At 43.1% G+C, this 15,724-nt stretch overlaps 1 protein-coding gene across 3 annotated transcripts in view; it reads left to right on the top strand.

The window, feature by feature from the left end:
• Positions 1-15,724, top strand: part of TANC1 (tetratricopeptide repeat, ankyrin repeat and coiled-coil containing 1) — a 201,844-nt gene that overhangs the window by 59,259 nt on the left and 126,861 nt on the right. For all 3 annotated transcript variants that reach the window (XM_073647121.1, XM_073647119.1, XM_073647118.1), the window contains exon 2: positions 7,016-7,085. In XM_073647121.1, coding sequence (XP_073503222.1) covers positions 7,028-7,085 — 58 coding nt within the window. In that variant the 5' untranslated portion in view covers positions 7,016-7,027. The remainder of the gene's footprint in view (positions 1-7,015; positions 7,086-15,724) is intronic.

Here is a 15,724-nt window from a genome sequence, read left to right as displayed (position 1 = left end):
GTGTAAAATTTTAAATGAATAGCAATTGCAAAAATTTTTTATCCCAAAATACATGCATTTTTTAAATGTAAAAAAAAAGTGTGGACTACCCCTTTAATGCTTTTGCTAGGTCATATCATCATATAATAATATAAAATAATATTAATCCACACAGTAGTTGCATCGACATACGGAATATCTTTGGCCCATGACGAGGTGACTACAGCCTGGTGTCCCCTGCGCTACAAAATCTGAGTGCCCTGGGGTCCCATGTTTAATGCTAGGTTTATTCAAGAATTTAAAAAAACTATATATTTGCCAACTAAACCAAGGACGTCCAGGAGGCTCCCATATAAAGAGTAAGACCTCCTGGACTCCCAGAAGAGTTGGCAAAACTCCCTGGTGCTGCAGAAGCCTCCCACAGCCTTTTCTGGAAGGTTTCCTCGTCGGGGCTCTGAGATGCTTCACCATCAGGCTGAGGAACAGCTTCCACAGCCTAGGCACACATTTAGGGGGCAGGTAACCAGGTGGTGGAAGAGGTGTAACTTACAAGAACGAGAAATGATTATGGGAAAAATTTCTGCAATACGATTTTGAAAAGTTGCCATGTATGAAAGCCATTAAGACCTTTATTCACAAAGCTTTTGCAGAGTGTGTTGTCGGTAGACGTTGGGAAGTACCGGTACTTCTGGTCGTATATGGTACCTCCGATGTGTGTCGTCATACACATTCGCTAAATGGCATTATTGATGTCCTATGGTGGATGAGCAACTTATTTCACGCTGCCCTGTTATGGGCTGCCGGCTTCCACTTCTGCAACTGGCATCCTTGATGCTGTCACGGGTGTATCAGAGGTGACAGTCACCCTCCAGTTGGTTGCCGGAGATCTCTATGTTTGGCATTACAAACATCTTCTTAGATGAGAGGCTGTCTCTAGGACCTAGCGGCTACCTCCCTCTGATAATTAGCTCCCTGGCCTGGGTCTATATATACCTGGTGTGTCTGAGAGGGAGGTGCCGGCTATATTCAGTTCAACTTGTGAAGGCTTAGCAAGAGCAGTACTTTGTCCTCTCTAGAGCTTGAGGCCGTGTGCGCATTCATCTGGAGTCGTCTAAAGCTAAGCATTCTCCCCCTGTTTATCTACCCTTGTTGTCTATAAAGTTTAGTGGAGATCGACTAGTGCTCATCTCCTCCCATCCCTAGCCTTAGCCATATGCCGGGGAAAGACAGGGCGTGGCACGCGTGCGGCGATTGCTGAAGAGGCAATATCGGGACGGTAGTTGACACAGGGTGACACTAGACCAGACTAGGAGGTCTCCACTTCCCCCTTTCCCTAGTGTCTGGGCTTCCTTTCCCTCTTCCCTCTGTGTTGCCCACACCTGGCATGATAGATGCCTCTCGAGCACAAAAGGTCCTATTAGGCCTTACTAATTATTACTCATGGCGTCTAGTAAGCTCCAAAGGTGCCCAGGATGTCTGCCACAGAAGTGAAGACTAACTGCCACGGAGGACCGGACAAGGGCAACTCGAATCAAATTGCTCACCTCTGTCCTACGTGTTGCACTTATGGCTTCAGTACTCCATAAAGGACACTTGTAAAAGCTGCTAGCTAAAGTGTTCCATATTTCTGAAAAAACGATCCAACTTTGCACCATACGCAAAAGTTGGTGGTTGCCCAAAAATAGTGCAACTTTTGAGTTTCTCGGTTAACTTTTTTTTTTGCCTCTCTTCCCTTTTTTTCCTATTAGTCTCTTTTTTTTGTAACTTTGTCTCTGATAATATGAAAATGGCATCTCTGTTTTCCCAAATCACCGACCATATAGTTTTGTAAATGACGCAAAGCCATGGCTGAGGGTAAAACTCTGTGTAATGGCCCAGTCAACGCTTGTTTAATTCATCCCTTTGCTAATTGTTGTCCTGTGGTTTGGTTATCATTAATCATTGGTATGAGCAATGGGTGGGTCATCCGTCAGTGGTATGTATATCCGCTATATTCATGTATAACTTGTAACGGGTCTGGGAGGCGGAACCTCTGAGCTACTATACAAGGGGGCGGTCCTTGTAAGGGAGCGGGTGGCGACCAGGGAAGACGGGCAGGCAGTCACAGCAGGTGACTGGGACAGTCTCTGAGTGAACGGGCTGGAGGTCGCGGCAAGTGACCGGGGCAGTCTCTGGATGAACGGGCAGGAGGTCACGGCAAGTGACCGGGGCAGTCTCTGGATGAACGGGCAGGAGGTCACGGCAAGTGACCGGGGCAGTCTCTGGATGAACGGGCAGGAGGTCACGGCAAGTGACCGGGGCAGTCTCTGGGTAAAGGGTAGGTACGACCTGTGATGGCAGAGCCTCCAGGTAGGCTAGCAGGCAGATGGTAGATGTGCTTCCAGGTGAGCAAGCGAGAGTCTCTGGAATGGCAGGTGGTCACAGCACGTGACGGCGGAGCCTCCAGGTAAGCTAGCAGGCAGGTAACAGGTGTGCGCTCCCAGGTGAGCGGGCAGGAGTCTCTGGAATGGCAGGTGGTCACAGCACGTGACGGCGGAGCCTCCAGGTAGGCTAGCAGGCAGGTAGCAGGTGTGCGCTCCCAGGTGAGCGGGCAGGAGTCTCTGGAATGGCAGGTGGTCACAGCACGTGACGGCGGAGCCTCCAGGTAGGCTAGCAGGCAGGTAGCAGATGTGCGCTCCCAGGTGAGCGGGCAAGCTGGTCCATAGACAGACTGACAGGAGTTGGAGGGCAGACCGTCGGACCTCAGGCTAGCAGGCAGGTAGCAGAAGAGCGCTCCCAGGTGAGCGGGCAAGCTGGTCCTTAGACAGGCTGACAGGAGTCGGTAGGCAGACCGTCGGACCTCAGGCTAGCAGGCAGGTAAGCGGAATATCAGGCAGGAATCAGACAGCAAACTGGCAGGAATCTGGCAGGTAACTGGCAACGGGACCTGAGGGCTGAAGCAGAGTAGTGAACAGTGCAACAACATTGCTCGGGCACCTCCATTTTGGAGGAGGTGCCTTATATATGGTGAAGTCCTCCGGCCATTGGCCGGGGACTCCTTAGGACGGCGCGCGCGGCCCCTTTAAGAGGGAGGGAGCGCGCGCGCCCTAAGCACAGTGGCCGGGAAGGAGCGCGCGCTGCCAGCAGAGCGGGAGGAGGACGCCGGGCTCGGAGCAGAGGGGTGAGGGGAACAGCGTCCCTGCCTAGCAGAGGGCAGGGACGCCGGCGCTACATAACTATATAAGTATCATGTAGCTCTTCCGTCTTAAAGAAAACATCCACCAATTATTTATCTGGACTGGAAGAATATAATTATGTATAATTCCCATCCTGCTGGTCCAGGACTCGTGTGGCAGCCATGTAATGCCCCGAAAATACTATGTCTAAATTATATTATTCTCCTTTCTTTGTGTGCGTCCGTCCAGGTTTGGCTTAGGAAGTCTAAATTAACGTTAGTGTGTGTTCGAGCCTTGAATTACAGTTTTTCTTGTACCAAAGAGCAGTTGCGGAGCTTAAAAACCTAATAATACAACGTGACTCAGAGCGCAGTCTCTGCTGATCCAGCCCTTAGGCCCCTTACATACATTCATTTTCTGCAGGCCGGACCTCTGGAATTCGTGTAATTATAGTTTCCTTGTCCTGTCATCCTTAATTATAGTGTGTGAAAGAGTTCTGCCAAATCTGCTATTGAGTAAAAGATGCAATTCTTCCTAAGGCTAAACCTTACCTGCCGGTGGTATAGCGGATGGGATCTCGCAGAGCTGCATTGTCTATCGTCAGGTCATAGAGCTGGTAGGAACTTGTTTAGAGCAACATTGGTCATCCAACAAAAGCATGCATAGTCGCACCATTTACTTGATATTCAGGAATAAAGCGAACCTGTCACCATAAATATGTATTCTTTTTACCTGGTGTAAATGTCGCTCTTCTCCTGAATCCGGCGATGTTTTTCTTTTGTTTCTGTGCCGATCTATTCCCAAGATATGGCCCTCTCTTTCCTGCATCTAAATGTAGTCTTGTTTATGCAAGTGGGTGTGGTCCTCCTTAAGGATCACCCCCTTGGCTAACAAGCAGATTGATATGCAAGAAACACAGGGCCACAGGAACGGAGAGGTGCAGGAAGAAAAGAAAAAACACTCCAGATTCAGGAGAAGAGCGGCATTTATATCGAATTTAAAAAATAAATTAAATATATATGGAAAGTGACAGGTTGTCTTTAGAATAGATAGCTGGAGCTGACACTTACTTTGGTTCAAAGCAATTCAGTAAGGCGATTTTTCCCTTTTTATTTCAGTGAGACGTATGAGTTTTGTAAACCCTTTAAGCAAACAACTTGATTTCGAGGGGATGGTGGCATATACCTCCATGGCTGGGCTTAAAATTAGGCTCTGATGGCTAGGGCTCCTATGAGTAATGTGCGATATTCATTGCAAAATTTATGTGATTAGCTACCAATGATGTGAGATTGCTAGATCCGGTAATCCCCGTGTGCCCAGTGTTTTGACCTTGTGCAAGATGATGAGGTTGAGGAATTTACCTCCGGTCTGGTGCGGTTACCAGCCGGAGTTCAATAGTTGCTTCTGGACCTCTTGGCGAGCGCTAAGGTGCATTAACACCGGGCCATAATTGTTAAAATTCGATTGTTTACAGCTCTTCGCTCTCCATAAATTTTGTAATGTGAAATCGGCTGCTAAATATGTGCAAAAATGCTCGTTCATCGTGCGTGAAATCGTTAAGGTGAAAAATGTGTGCCACCCCATTTGTTATTTGTGCAATGTAAATGGAGATTGTTCTCTCGAACAACAATCTGGCTTCAAAATTTGAAGAAGGGAACACTCTTCGATTTAGCAATTGAATGATCACAAATGATTACACGATTCTCGTCCAATCTAAAAAACTTGTCTACCTTCATTTACAAGTCGTTTGTTCCCATAGTATGGTTCATTGCTTAAACAATAATTGCCCAATGTAAAAATGCACCCCTAGAACACTGTATCAGGACCAAACAGTATAATCATTACAAAGGACCTATTAGCGGTGATCAGACACCAGGTGATTCTTTTGTATGGAAGTTGCATCCAGATGTACTTGCTTCAGGCTCCAGAGTAATCACAGATGATCTGGAACAGCTAAAAGTGATATGGTCAGAGCTATCCAAACAAGGCCTGTCTGACCAAGTGCAGTATATTATAGGTAATGTCCATACCAGATGGGTAATTATTACACGTGGTAGTGCGCTGTGTGGTCCAACACTGTAGGATCAGAGCACTTTGCTCATTTCGATCTTTGCCTAAAAATCTACATAGATCTGGTTTGCTAATGTTACATCGTTATCAACAATTAATATTTGGAATCCACTGGAGTCCATTTTTAGATACCGTAGGTAGCTATGCAAATAGCCTCCTCGGAGAGGAAGAGGACTTGATTTCTAACGCTACCTATTAGATGTAGCAATCCGAAAAGTCAATATCGACCCTTTAATGGCCTTTGCCACATGACTTAATTTGCAGACACGTGTTTCGGGGTGTTTACCCCTCCTAAGTTACAAGCAGGAGATCTGATTTGGCTAGGTGAGAGGCTTCTTATTAAGGGGGGGGGGGACTTTTTATCCTTGTGGAGAATGCCAAGCCTGTGTAAGGAGACTTATAGGCCAACCAATGCTCTTCTGGGAATTTTAAATATTCAAATGGCCTCTTCAGAAGGAAGATGAGTTGATCTCTGACACCACCTATTGGATGTAGCAATCATTAAAAGTCAGTCAACCTTTTAATGAGCCTTGCCACATGACTTGGGATAAGAAGCCAAACCTGAAACTCCATTTGCAGACACGTGTTTCGGGGTGTTTGCCACTCATCGGTGCAAAACAGGAGATTTGATTTGCCTAGCTTGGCACTCTCCAAAAGCAGAAACATTCTCCCTTAGGTAACCAATAATTCCACTTAGTAGTTGTGTAGCTGTCTACTGGGCCATTCCTAATCCAAGATGGCCAAGACTGAATTTCACATAGAGGAAGGTTGACTTCTTGGGTCTATGAGCCAAACTATTTTTTAAACTGCAGCTTGCCAATTGCAGTTTTTACATTTCCGATTTCAAAGTGTAGTGCATCTCTAATTCAGCGCCAGTTTGTAGCAAAATGAAGACCGGACCACCAAAAGATTTCCTGCTAAGGGAGCAATTGTGCGATTTTTTTTTTTTTTTTTTTTTTTTTTTTGGAGCATATTGGATAAAGCAAAATTTTAAACGTTCAGATCCAGACTTAATTTCCTCTACCGATAAAGTGCATGATTCTGAAGTTTGAAGTCTTTGAATTTTCCATTCTCTATCCCTATATAGTGCAGTACTTCCCCAGGTCATTATCTCCATATCCTTCAGATCCTTCTCGCAATAAATCAGTTGATATAATATTAACCAGATATGTGAACTTCCCCATGAGGTTTTCATGTTTATTCTTTGTGTTTCTTATAGCCTTGGAGTTTTGCCATTTTTTTTATGTCTTTTCTTAAGACTTCAAAGTATTTGGGTTTAGGCTTCAAACTCTGATAGCATGTGGTATGCAGATTTATTATTTTTTTGTAAGCTGCGCCCTTCCACATGAAAAAAAGTGGAACAAAAAAATATTTGGTGTATGTCTGATACAAGAAAATTATAGAGAAGGGAAGGAGTCGAACGTAGGGGGTTCTCGGGATGGACAATGCCACCTATAAGTGTTGGGCTGCAGTTACTCAGAGGTTCAGTAAGGACCTATGGCAGGAACTGAGGCATAGTTCATAAGACTTTGCATGTCAAGCCATTGTGGCTCCGATAATATTTGGCCATTCAGTCTTTGTTTCTCTGCCTAGCCACACACATTCATCTTATTGGTTTGGTTGTTTCCCTAAAGTTTATTTGGCCACGGATTACGCTCAATGTCCAATGGGAGATCTTTGGTCAACCAGATTCTTCATGAATTTCAGTAGAAAATGTTTTCATACCGTTCTGACGTGAATGAGAAATAATGGTCATGTTGGATGCTGATAACTTTCCGTATTAATATTTTTTATATATTTTTCTGTTACAGAACTCTGCAAAAATGTTAAAAGCCGTTTTAAAGAAAAGCCGAGAGGGTGTAAAGAATAACCGGAATCAAGGTTGGTTTTGGATAATTTGTTTTACTGATGTGTTAAATGGTTGAGTTGATTAATTCCCGAGCCTATTTATCCCTGGCCTTGGTTCAGTGCTAGGAGTTGATGTTCTGACAAACCTGATTGATAGGTGATATATCTGCAGCAATCAGTCTGTATCAGACTAGTTCTTAGTTTGGTGGTACTGTTGGTAGCTGGGATTAATTTGAGGGACACTCTTAAGTCTAACACAGACTAGCGTTGGCCAAATCCACCGATATTGATGGGTTCAGACGACAGCCTATTATGTATGGGGGCCCCGACTCTTCCCCGATAGAGGTCAGGGAAAATAAGGATCCAGCATGTCAAATTTTGGATTGTTGGCCTTTTTGTTCTTGGTGAATATTGGTTGGCCTCCACCAGAAATGTCCAGCATTGTCTCTCTCGTAGAGAACACTAGAGTGGTCAGCAGAGCGAGTACTCTTGGGTACGGGAGAGCTGGCTGAGGTTGTAGCCGGCCAAATGATGATTTTTCCAGCAGCCATAGAAAGTGGATGTGGGGTTTTATTTGTTCAAGTCCGTTAGGTTGGGGTCCACAGTCATTATTTTAAGATGTAGCAGATAGATCTAAAGATTGTGTGATGCCTCTGATGTTTCCTCCTCGCTTTATCCACACGAGTGATAAGGATTTGTTTTCTGCTCTCTGATCTTCTTTTCCAGACTGCACAGTCACGACTCCCACTTGCACATATCTTACATATCTGGGATTTTCTGTCGGAAATTTCTTTCCCTGTCTGAGGCATTTATTGCTTTTTTGTGTAATGATCAAGCAATAAATCTTTATCAATGGGTTCACTTTTTTTTTCTTCTCCTCTGTCCCCCACCTAAATTCATAAATGGCCACATCTGCCTATTGTACTTACTATGGTAGGATAGTAGGCCTTTGTATACAGGGAATAAAATTGTGAACACGAATGCAAGAAACAATCCAGTATTTTTTTTTCTCTCCATATTGTTTAGACTGAATATACATAAAACTTTAACTTTTTTTTTGCTTTTCATGTTTTTATCTGAGATTTTTGTAATCGTGATAAAGACATAAAAAAGTCGCCCATTTTGCTCAGTTGGCCTTAAGGGAAAAGGACTTTTTTTTTTGTTATTTTAATTTTCATTACGTTACAATTTTTTTTTCCCACTCTGAAGCCAAATTCAGACATTCATGAAACATGGTCCAAGTACAGATTGTGATGTCTGGACCGGCCGCAAGTCTCCTAATCTGAACGCAGAAGCTTCATGGGTGTATATGAGGCCGATGATTTCGGGTCAGGATACCCGCGGTCAGTCTAGACATCACAATTTGACCCTTTTTCATGGACACCTGAATTTAACCCAAGTCCGAGTGCTTTTACTTTGTACCATAAGCTCTTTGTTTTCTGTGCTATGCCTTAAAATGTAAGCTCCATACAGGTGCAGTATGGACCAATGGAAAGTTCTTGTTTCCCTGTATTTAAGATTTCCACAATAAAAATCCCCAAAAAATGGTAATATGCATGTGTCCTGGGATGAAATACTTTGGGCTGGAGTTGTAATGTGATAGAACTGCCTGAATGTTCATTAACGAAGAATTTCACCTAAATTGAATAGATATGTTAGTCTATGTGCACACTGAGTTATTTCAGGAGTCTTTTGTAGTGGGCCTGAAAAACCACTCAAAAAACACTTAAAATACTCTTCCTATTAATTTATTTTGTTAAATTGATTTGCTGGTTATATGTTCAGGTTTTTTAGCATTTTTTATTTATTTGGGTTTTTGAAACCAGGGGAGGAGTCCTGAGGAGATAATTTGCATATTCCCACTGCATTTTGGGGTAAGTGAAGAGTCTCCCCGAGCTCAAAGAACACTGGATTTTGGCTGTTGGAGCTGAAAAGAGGACATCGGTAAACCAGGGGAGGAGTCCTGAGGAGATAATTTGCATATTCCCATTGCATTTTGGGTTAAGTGAAGAGTCTCCCCGAGCTCAAAGAACACTGGATTTTGGCTGTTGGAGCTGAAAAGAGGACATCGGTAAACCAGGGGAGGAGTCCTGAGGAGATAATTTGCATATTCCCACTGCATTTTGGGGTAAGTGAAGAGTCTCCCCGAGCTCAAAGAACACTGGATTTTGGCTGTTGGAGCTGAAAAGAGGACATCGGTAAACCGCGCGCCTACTGGCGTGCGCATTTTGAAGCTTTTTTTTTTAAGCTTTTTTCACTGTTTTCAGAACATTAACAATAAGAACATGGAAGAGTCCAGGAGCCATTTGGTGAGCTGCATATCCTGCTACATGTTCACAGACTTGCCAGTGGAAAAGCCAAACTTCACATGCCAGAAATGCAAGCTTCTGTCCCTGTTGGAGGAAAAGTTGCGAAATCTAGAATAGAGGTTAACTACCTTGAAAATCATTAAGGAAGGTGAAGAGTTCTTAGACAGAGCAGAATTATCTCTTCATGATTCAGAAAGAGAAGAAATTCGAACTGCACCTGACGAAACAGAGGAATGGAAGCATGTGACCCAGAGAAGCAGGAGGATCGAGAGGCAGTCAGCACCCATACTGCTCAGGAACCAGTACCAGGCTCTCACGCAGGAGAACCATGAAGAAATACAGCAAAATAAGACTTTGCCAGCAATGAATAACCTTGTAAGCCCTCAGAATCCTCCTGGATGGAGAAAGAAGAATGTTGTGAAGAAAAAACGGAGAGTGGTGGTCATGGGGGATTCCCTGTTAAGAGGAACAGAGGCCGCTATCTGCAGACCAGACATAACCTCAAGAGAAATGTGCTGTCTTCCAGGAGCAAAAATTAAAGATGTGTCTGACAGGATATCAAGACTCTAAAGACCTACAGATCACTACCCATTCCTGCTAATACATGTGGGGACAAATGACACCGCAAGAAAGGACCTGGAAACCATCTGCAGTGACTTTGAAGACTTAGGCAAGAAAGTGAAAGAATTGGGAGCGCAGGTGGTCTTCTCATCCATCCTCCCAGTGGATGGCCATGGAACAATGAGGTGGAATAAGATTCTACAGGTGAACAACTGGCTACGTCGATGGTGCAGTCAACAAGGATTTGGATTTCTGGATCACGGAATGAATTACCTATACGATGGACTACTTGCTAGAGATGGGGTGCACCTTACGAAGACTGGAAAACATGTATTTGGAAGTCGCCTTGCTACACTCATCAGAAGAGCTTTAAACTAGAACAATGTGGGAAGGGAAGCAAAAGGCCAGAAAAAGCCATACAGCTGACAAATACTATTGAGATCTCTGCTACTGGAAGTGGAAAGGAAGAACAAAGACAAAAAAATCTAAATAATAAAAATATGGGAGGAAGAGAAACCAATCACAAACTAAAATGTTTTTATACAAATGCACAAAGCATGGGCAACAAACAAGGAGAATTGGAACTACTAATGCAGGAAAAGGAATATGATGTCATTGGAATCACTGAAACTTGGTGGGACGATACACATGATTGGAATAAAAGGCTAAAAGGATACAACTTATTTGCAAGAAACAGACTTGATAAACGAGGAGGAGGTGTTGCATTGTATGTTAGAAAAGCGTATATCTGCACAGAGATTGAAGCTTCAGAGACTGGGAGTTCTGTGGAAACTGTTTGGGTAAGAATACAAGGAGAGAACAACGGAAAGGACACCATTGTAGGCATTTACTACAGGCCACCTGGGCAAGCTGAAGATATGGATGAACTCTTTATGTATCAAATGACCAAGTTCTCCAAAAAATATGACGTAGTGGTCATGGGAGATTTCAACTATCCAGACATTTGTTGGGAATCTCTCTCAAGTAAAACTAACAGGTCAAGCAAATTCTTATCCTCTCTTGCTGACAACTTTATCTTCCAAAAGGTAGGGGAGAAAACAAGGGGATCTGCTACTTTGGATCTAATCCTTATAAACAGGGAGGAAATGGTTTGAGGAGGTAAAGGTGGCTGGGACCCTAGGAGGCAGCGATCATGCTATTATAGAATTTTGGATAACTAGAGGAGGAAGACATGTGAAGACTCAAACTTCAAGGTTAGATTTTAGAAAGGCAGATTTTAAGAGACTCAGAAAGAGAATAGGAGGGATCCAATGGCTGGATGTCCTTAAGGACAAAAATGTCCAGGAAGGATGGGAAATTTTTAAAAATGAGATTCTCAAAGCACAATCGTTAACAATCCCGAAAAGTAGGAAGAATGGGAAGCATTTAAGGAAACCAGGATGGATGAACACAGAACTTAAACACATGCTAAAAAGAAAGAAAGAAATGTTTATTAAATGGAAAGAGGGAGGCATATCTAAAGAAGATTATAATGCAGTCTGCAGATCCTGCAGGGCACGTATCAGGTTAGCTAAAGCTGACAATGAATTAAGGCTTGCAAGAGATGTCAAAAGCAATAAAAAAGGATTTTGGGGGTATGTCAAAAGTAAAAGAAAAGTCAAAGATGCTATAGGATTTTTACAGGATGAAAATGGAGAAATGGTAAGAGAGGATGTTGAGAAGGCCGAACTTTTTAATTCCTATTTTGCATCTGTTTTCTCTCAGAAAGAAAATGTAACATCAACTGATCTTCACTGTCCTTTTAAAGGAATAGAGGAATCCAAGTTATCTGTAAACAGAAAGATTGTGAGGGAATATTTAGCTAACATAAATGAGTTCAAGTCTCCAGGTCCAGATGAATTACACCCCAGAGTACTGAAGGAGATCGTAGAAGAAATTTTAGAACCACTCTCCATAATCTTTGAAAATTCTTGGAGAACAGGAGAAGTCCCAGAAGACTGGAGAAGAGCAAATGTTGTTCCTATCTTCAAAAAGGGGAAGAAGGTGGACCCAGGGAACTATAGGCCGGTGAGTCTGACTTCTATACCAGGAAAGATCTTTGAACAAATTATTAAACAACATGTATGTAAGTACATGGATAAGAATGAAGTGATTAACCAGAGTCAGCATGGGTTTGTAACTAACAAGTCATGTCAGACTAACTTAATTTCCTTCTATGACAGAATCACTGACTGGGTGGATCAGGGAAATGCTGCAGATATAGTATATCTTGACTTCAGCAAAGCATTTGACAAAGTATCTCACACCATCCTTATTGAAAAAATGACCAAGTATGCAATGGACCAGGCAACTGTTAGGTGGATTCATAACTGGCTTAGTGATCGGACTCAAAGGGTGGTTGTAAATGGCTTCACATCCAGCTGGATGAATGTCTCAAGTGGGGTACCACAGGGCTCCATCCTGGGACCTGTATTGTTCAACATCTTTATCAATGATTTAGATGAAGGAATTGAGGGTAAACTGATTAAATTTGCTGATGACACAAAGCTAGGAGGGATAGCTAATACTAGAGAAGAGAGAGAGAGGATTCAAAAAGACCTAAATAAACTGGAGCAGTGGGCAGCAACCAACAGAATGGTTTTTAACAGGGAAAAATGCAAAGTACTACATCTGGGCAATAAAAATGAAAAAAGCATATACAGAATGGGAGGAATAGAGCTAAGCAACAGTACATGTGAAAAAGACTTGGGTATACTAATAGATCATAGACTGAACATGAGTCAACAGTGTGATGCAGCAGCAAAAAAGGCAAATACAATTCTGGGATGTATTAACAGAAGCATACAGTCTAGATCACGTGAAGTCATTATCGGTCTTTACTTATCTTTGGTCAGACCTCATCTGGAATACTGTGTACAGTTTTGGGCACCACATTTTAAAAAAGACATAGACAAACTGGAGCAAGTTCAGAGAAGAGCGACCAGAATGGTGACTGGTCTGCAAACCATGTCCTACGAGGAACGGTTGCAGGATTTGGGAATGTTTAGCTTGCAAAAAAGAAGACTGAGAGGAGACTTAATAGCTGTCTACAAATATGTCAAGGGCTGTCACATTGTAGAAGGATCATCTTTATTCTCATTTGCACAAGGAAAGACTAGAAGCAATGGGATGAAACTAAATGGGAGGAGACACAGATTAGATATTAGAAAAAACTTTTTGACAGTTAGGGTGATTAATGAGTGGAACAGGCTGCCACGAGAGGTAGTGAGTTCCCCTTCAATGGACGTCTTCAAACAGAGGCTGGACAGACATCTGTCTGAGATGATCTAGTGAATCCTGCTTTGAGCAGGGGGTTGGACCAGATGACCCAGGAGGTCCCTTCCAACTCTACCATTCTATGATTCTATGAAATACTCCATGAAGCATCTCTTGATGGAAACCTCTTCGGACTAAAGCACTGTTCAATCAAACCGCTGCAAAAAAAATTCTTCAGGAAAAAACCTTTTCAAAACTGCTTCATGAAATGAAAAGCTCCTCCAAAGACTATGTGCTCGTAGGTTCTTTTGAGGAGGTTTTGGAGTAGAAACTGAACTGAATCCTTCTCTAAATCTCAAAACTCCTCAATAACTTGGAGGTTCTGCTTTGAAAATTCTGCAAGACTGCTCCATGGGCACACAGCCAAAAAAGGAGCCTTTCTTGAAGCTGTTTCCAATAGAAAACTAATTTTTGTCCTTGCTTTGAAATTTATTAGAAGTATTTGGATGTGACTGTCTCTATGTTGCACCATCCGTGGTCTTCACTCTTCCTTTTCAGCGGCTCCGAGCAGATACTCAGGTGCTGGCTCTGATATTGACAGTTGCCTTGGGGCACCTGAGCGGCAAGATAATTGCTTTATTTCGGGACCACTTTGTTGAAATGTTAACCCTTCTTTGAAGAAACTTTGCATATACCCATTAACTCTAGAAATTTGTGTCATTTGGCCCACCAAGTAAGATGAAGGCTGAATATGGCTCCAGGCCACGGAGCGGAGTGCTGGCCGTAATTATACCATGTGATGGCCTGGTGTCAATCTGTTCGAGAGCTATGCTATAAACATTCAATAAAATAGACTTAAATTGCTCTTCAGTGTGTCGCTTCATCTTTAAACATTTGCAGTTGATACAATTCCCTAATAATGTACTATTATATTATTATAGCTTTATTTCCCGCGGCTCGTTGGCAGGCGCTTTGCCTGCAGCTGTAGTAGTCTCCAAATGAAGCTTAAACTCAGATTTACACCTTCCTATATAAATATAAAGACGACCATACAAAACGTCTATTCTGCTCATACATGAGGAATACAAGAGCTCTGTTATTGGAAATATATCGCTTTATTAGGGAATTGTGGTTTATGTAATTTCTTGATATTTAGGTTTATGAATAACTCTATACAACTTTGTGTGCACATACCCTAATAATGTCCCTTTTAAAATACCCTTTGTGCTTTTTTTGGTGGTTATAATGCCCCAAGTTACCCTTTTAAAAAGTTTATAATGCCTCCAGAGTGCCCTCGTCAGAATTAATAATACCCCCCATTTAAAACGAATAAGGTCCCGTGATTGCCTTTTAAATATAATATAAGACCTAAACCTAATCGCCTATTGATAATTTTCCGTTCTTCGCAGCCTCAGTCTCCACTTCTGACTTGTGTAAACGACAGTCCTGCGCGGGAAACACCATGCAGTGATGTCATTGCGCCGTCTGCTCCGGAACATTGATGTCCTATAGGTTGTAGGTGTATAGGTTGTAGACCTACAGTAGTCTGCGAAGAGTGGTAGGGCAGGGAGTGTGTGGGTCATTGCTTTACCACTGGATTGGACTCTATCGGCGCCATGTTGACGAGGACACTGTTCAAGTGGTGCTCACTGGAGATCCGGGGCATGGGGGAAGAAGTTTTAGGACCAAAGCTTCAGATCTTTTGCACAAGCGTTGCCAATGCCAGTTTGCCCAAGACTTTTATCCTATAGACTACACAGACTGGCGCAGTCTCCACGCAGTTAATGGCACAACCTCATGGCTATTGGAGTGAGTCTTGGAGCCACCTTTCACTCTCCTGGATTGTCGGAGTGGTTAGAATAAATCAATTAATGCTGGTTCTCCAGTATGTGCAGCCTCCAACGTTCTAGTCATCCCCTTCACGGTGTCCTAACATATTTATTAGCCACTGTACTATAGAGATCTGGCGACCTCCCAGTGCATCATCTGGTTCACCAGCTCTGTAGGACTAATGCTGATCTATTAAGGCACAGGAGTCCCAACATTCAGTGCAGAGGAGCTGCGCCTTGTGCAGCACGTCTGCTTGTTCGTCCATGGCTCCGCTGTTGTCATCTGCTCAGCATTCAGTCTCATTCTTGAGCTGGACTTCAAAGAGCAAAAAAGCTTTTACATTATTCTGTAGAGGCTTATTTCGATCTTTTGGTTGTAAGTATCTAAACTCTGAGATCCCAACCTCATGTCTAGCTTCATGATTAGGTGGTCCCCTAATCCACATTCCGCCAGGCGGCCATAGGACGGAGAGGTGGCTGCACATTTCTCCATCCAAGTCTGACAGTTACAGAAATATCTGAGCCATAAATACCAATGGTGAGAACCTTCTGTCAGCATATCGGGATCTCTTTGCATCTCATTTTTTAGGCATGGAGTATTCCCCGAGACGTGCATCTGACTTATGCTGTTGTGAGCCATTGACTACAAAGAAAAAAAGACTGCATTATACTTTTCAATATAGTGGGAAAATGGTGCTTCATAGTATACCAGCCTGGCATAGCCCAAAGGGAACCTCTTTTGGCTTACTTGGATGTC

The sequence above is a fragment of the Phyllobates terribilis genome, unplaced genomic scaffold, assembly GCF_046119375.1.
Source record: "Phyllobates terribilis strain yellow unplaced genomic scaffold, ASM4611937v1 Scaffold_9__5_contigs__length_417890890, whole genome shotgun sequence".
Classification (NCBI taxonomy): domain Eukaryota; kingdom Metazoa; phylum Chordata; class Amphibia; order Anura; family Dendrobatidae; genus Phyllobates; species Phyllobates terribilis.
This window is presented reverse-complemented; position numbering and strand designations above follow the sequence as displayed.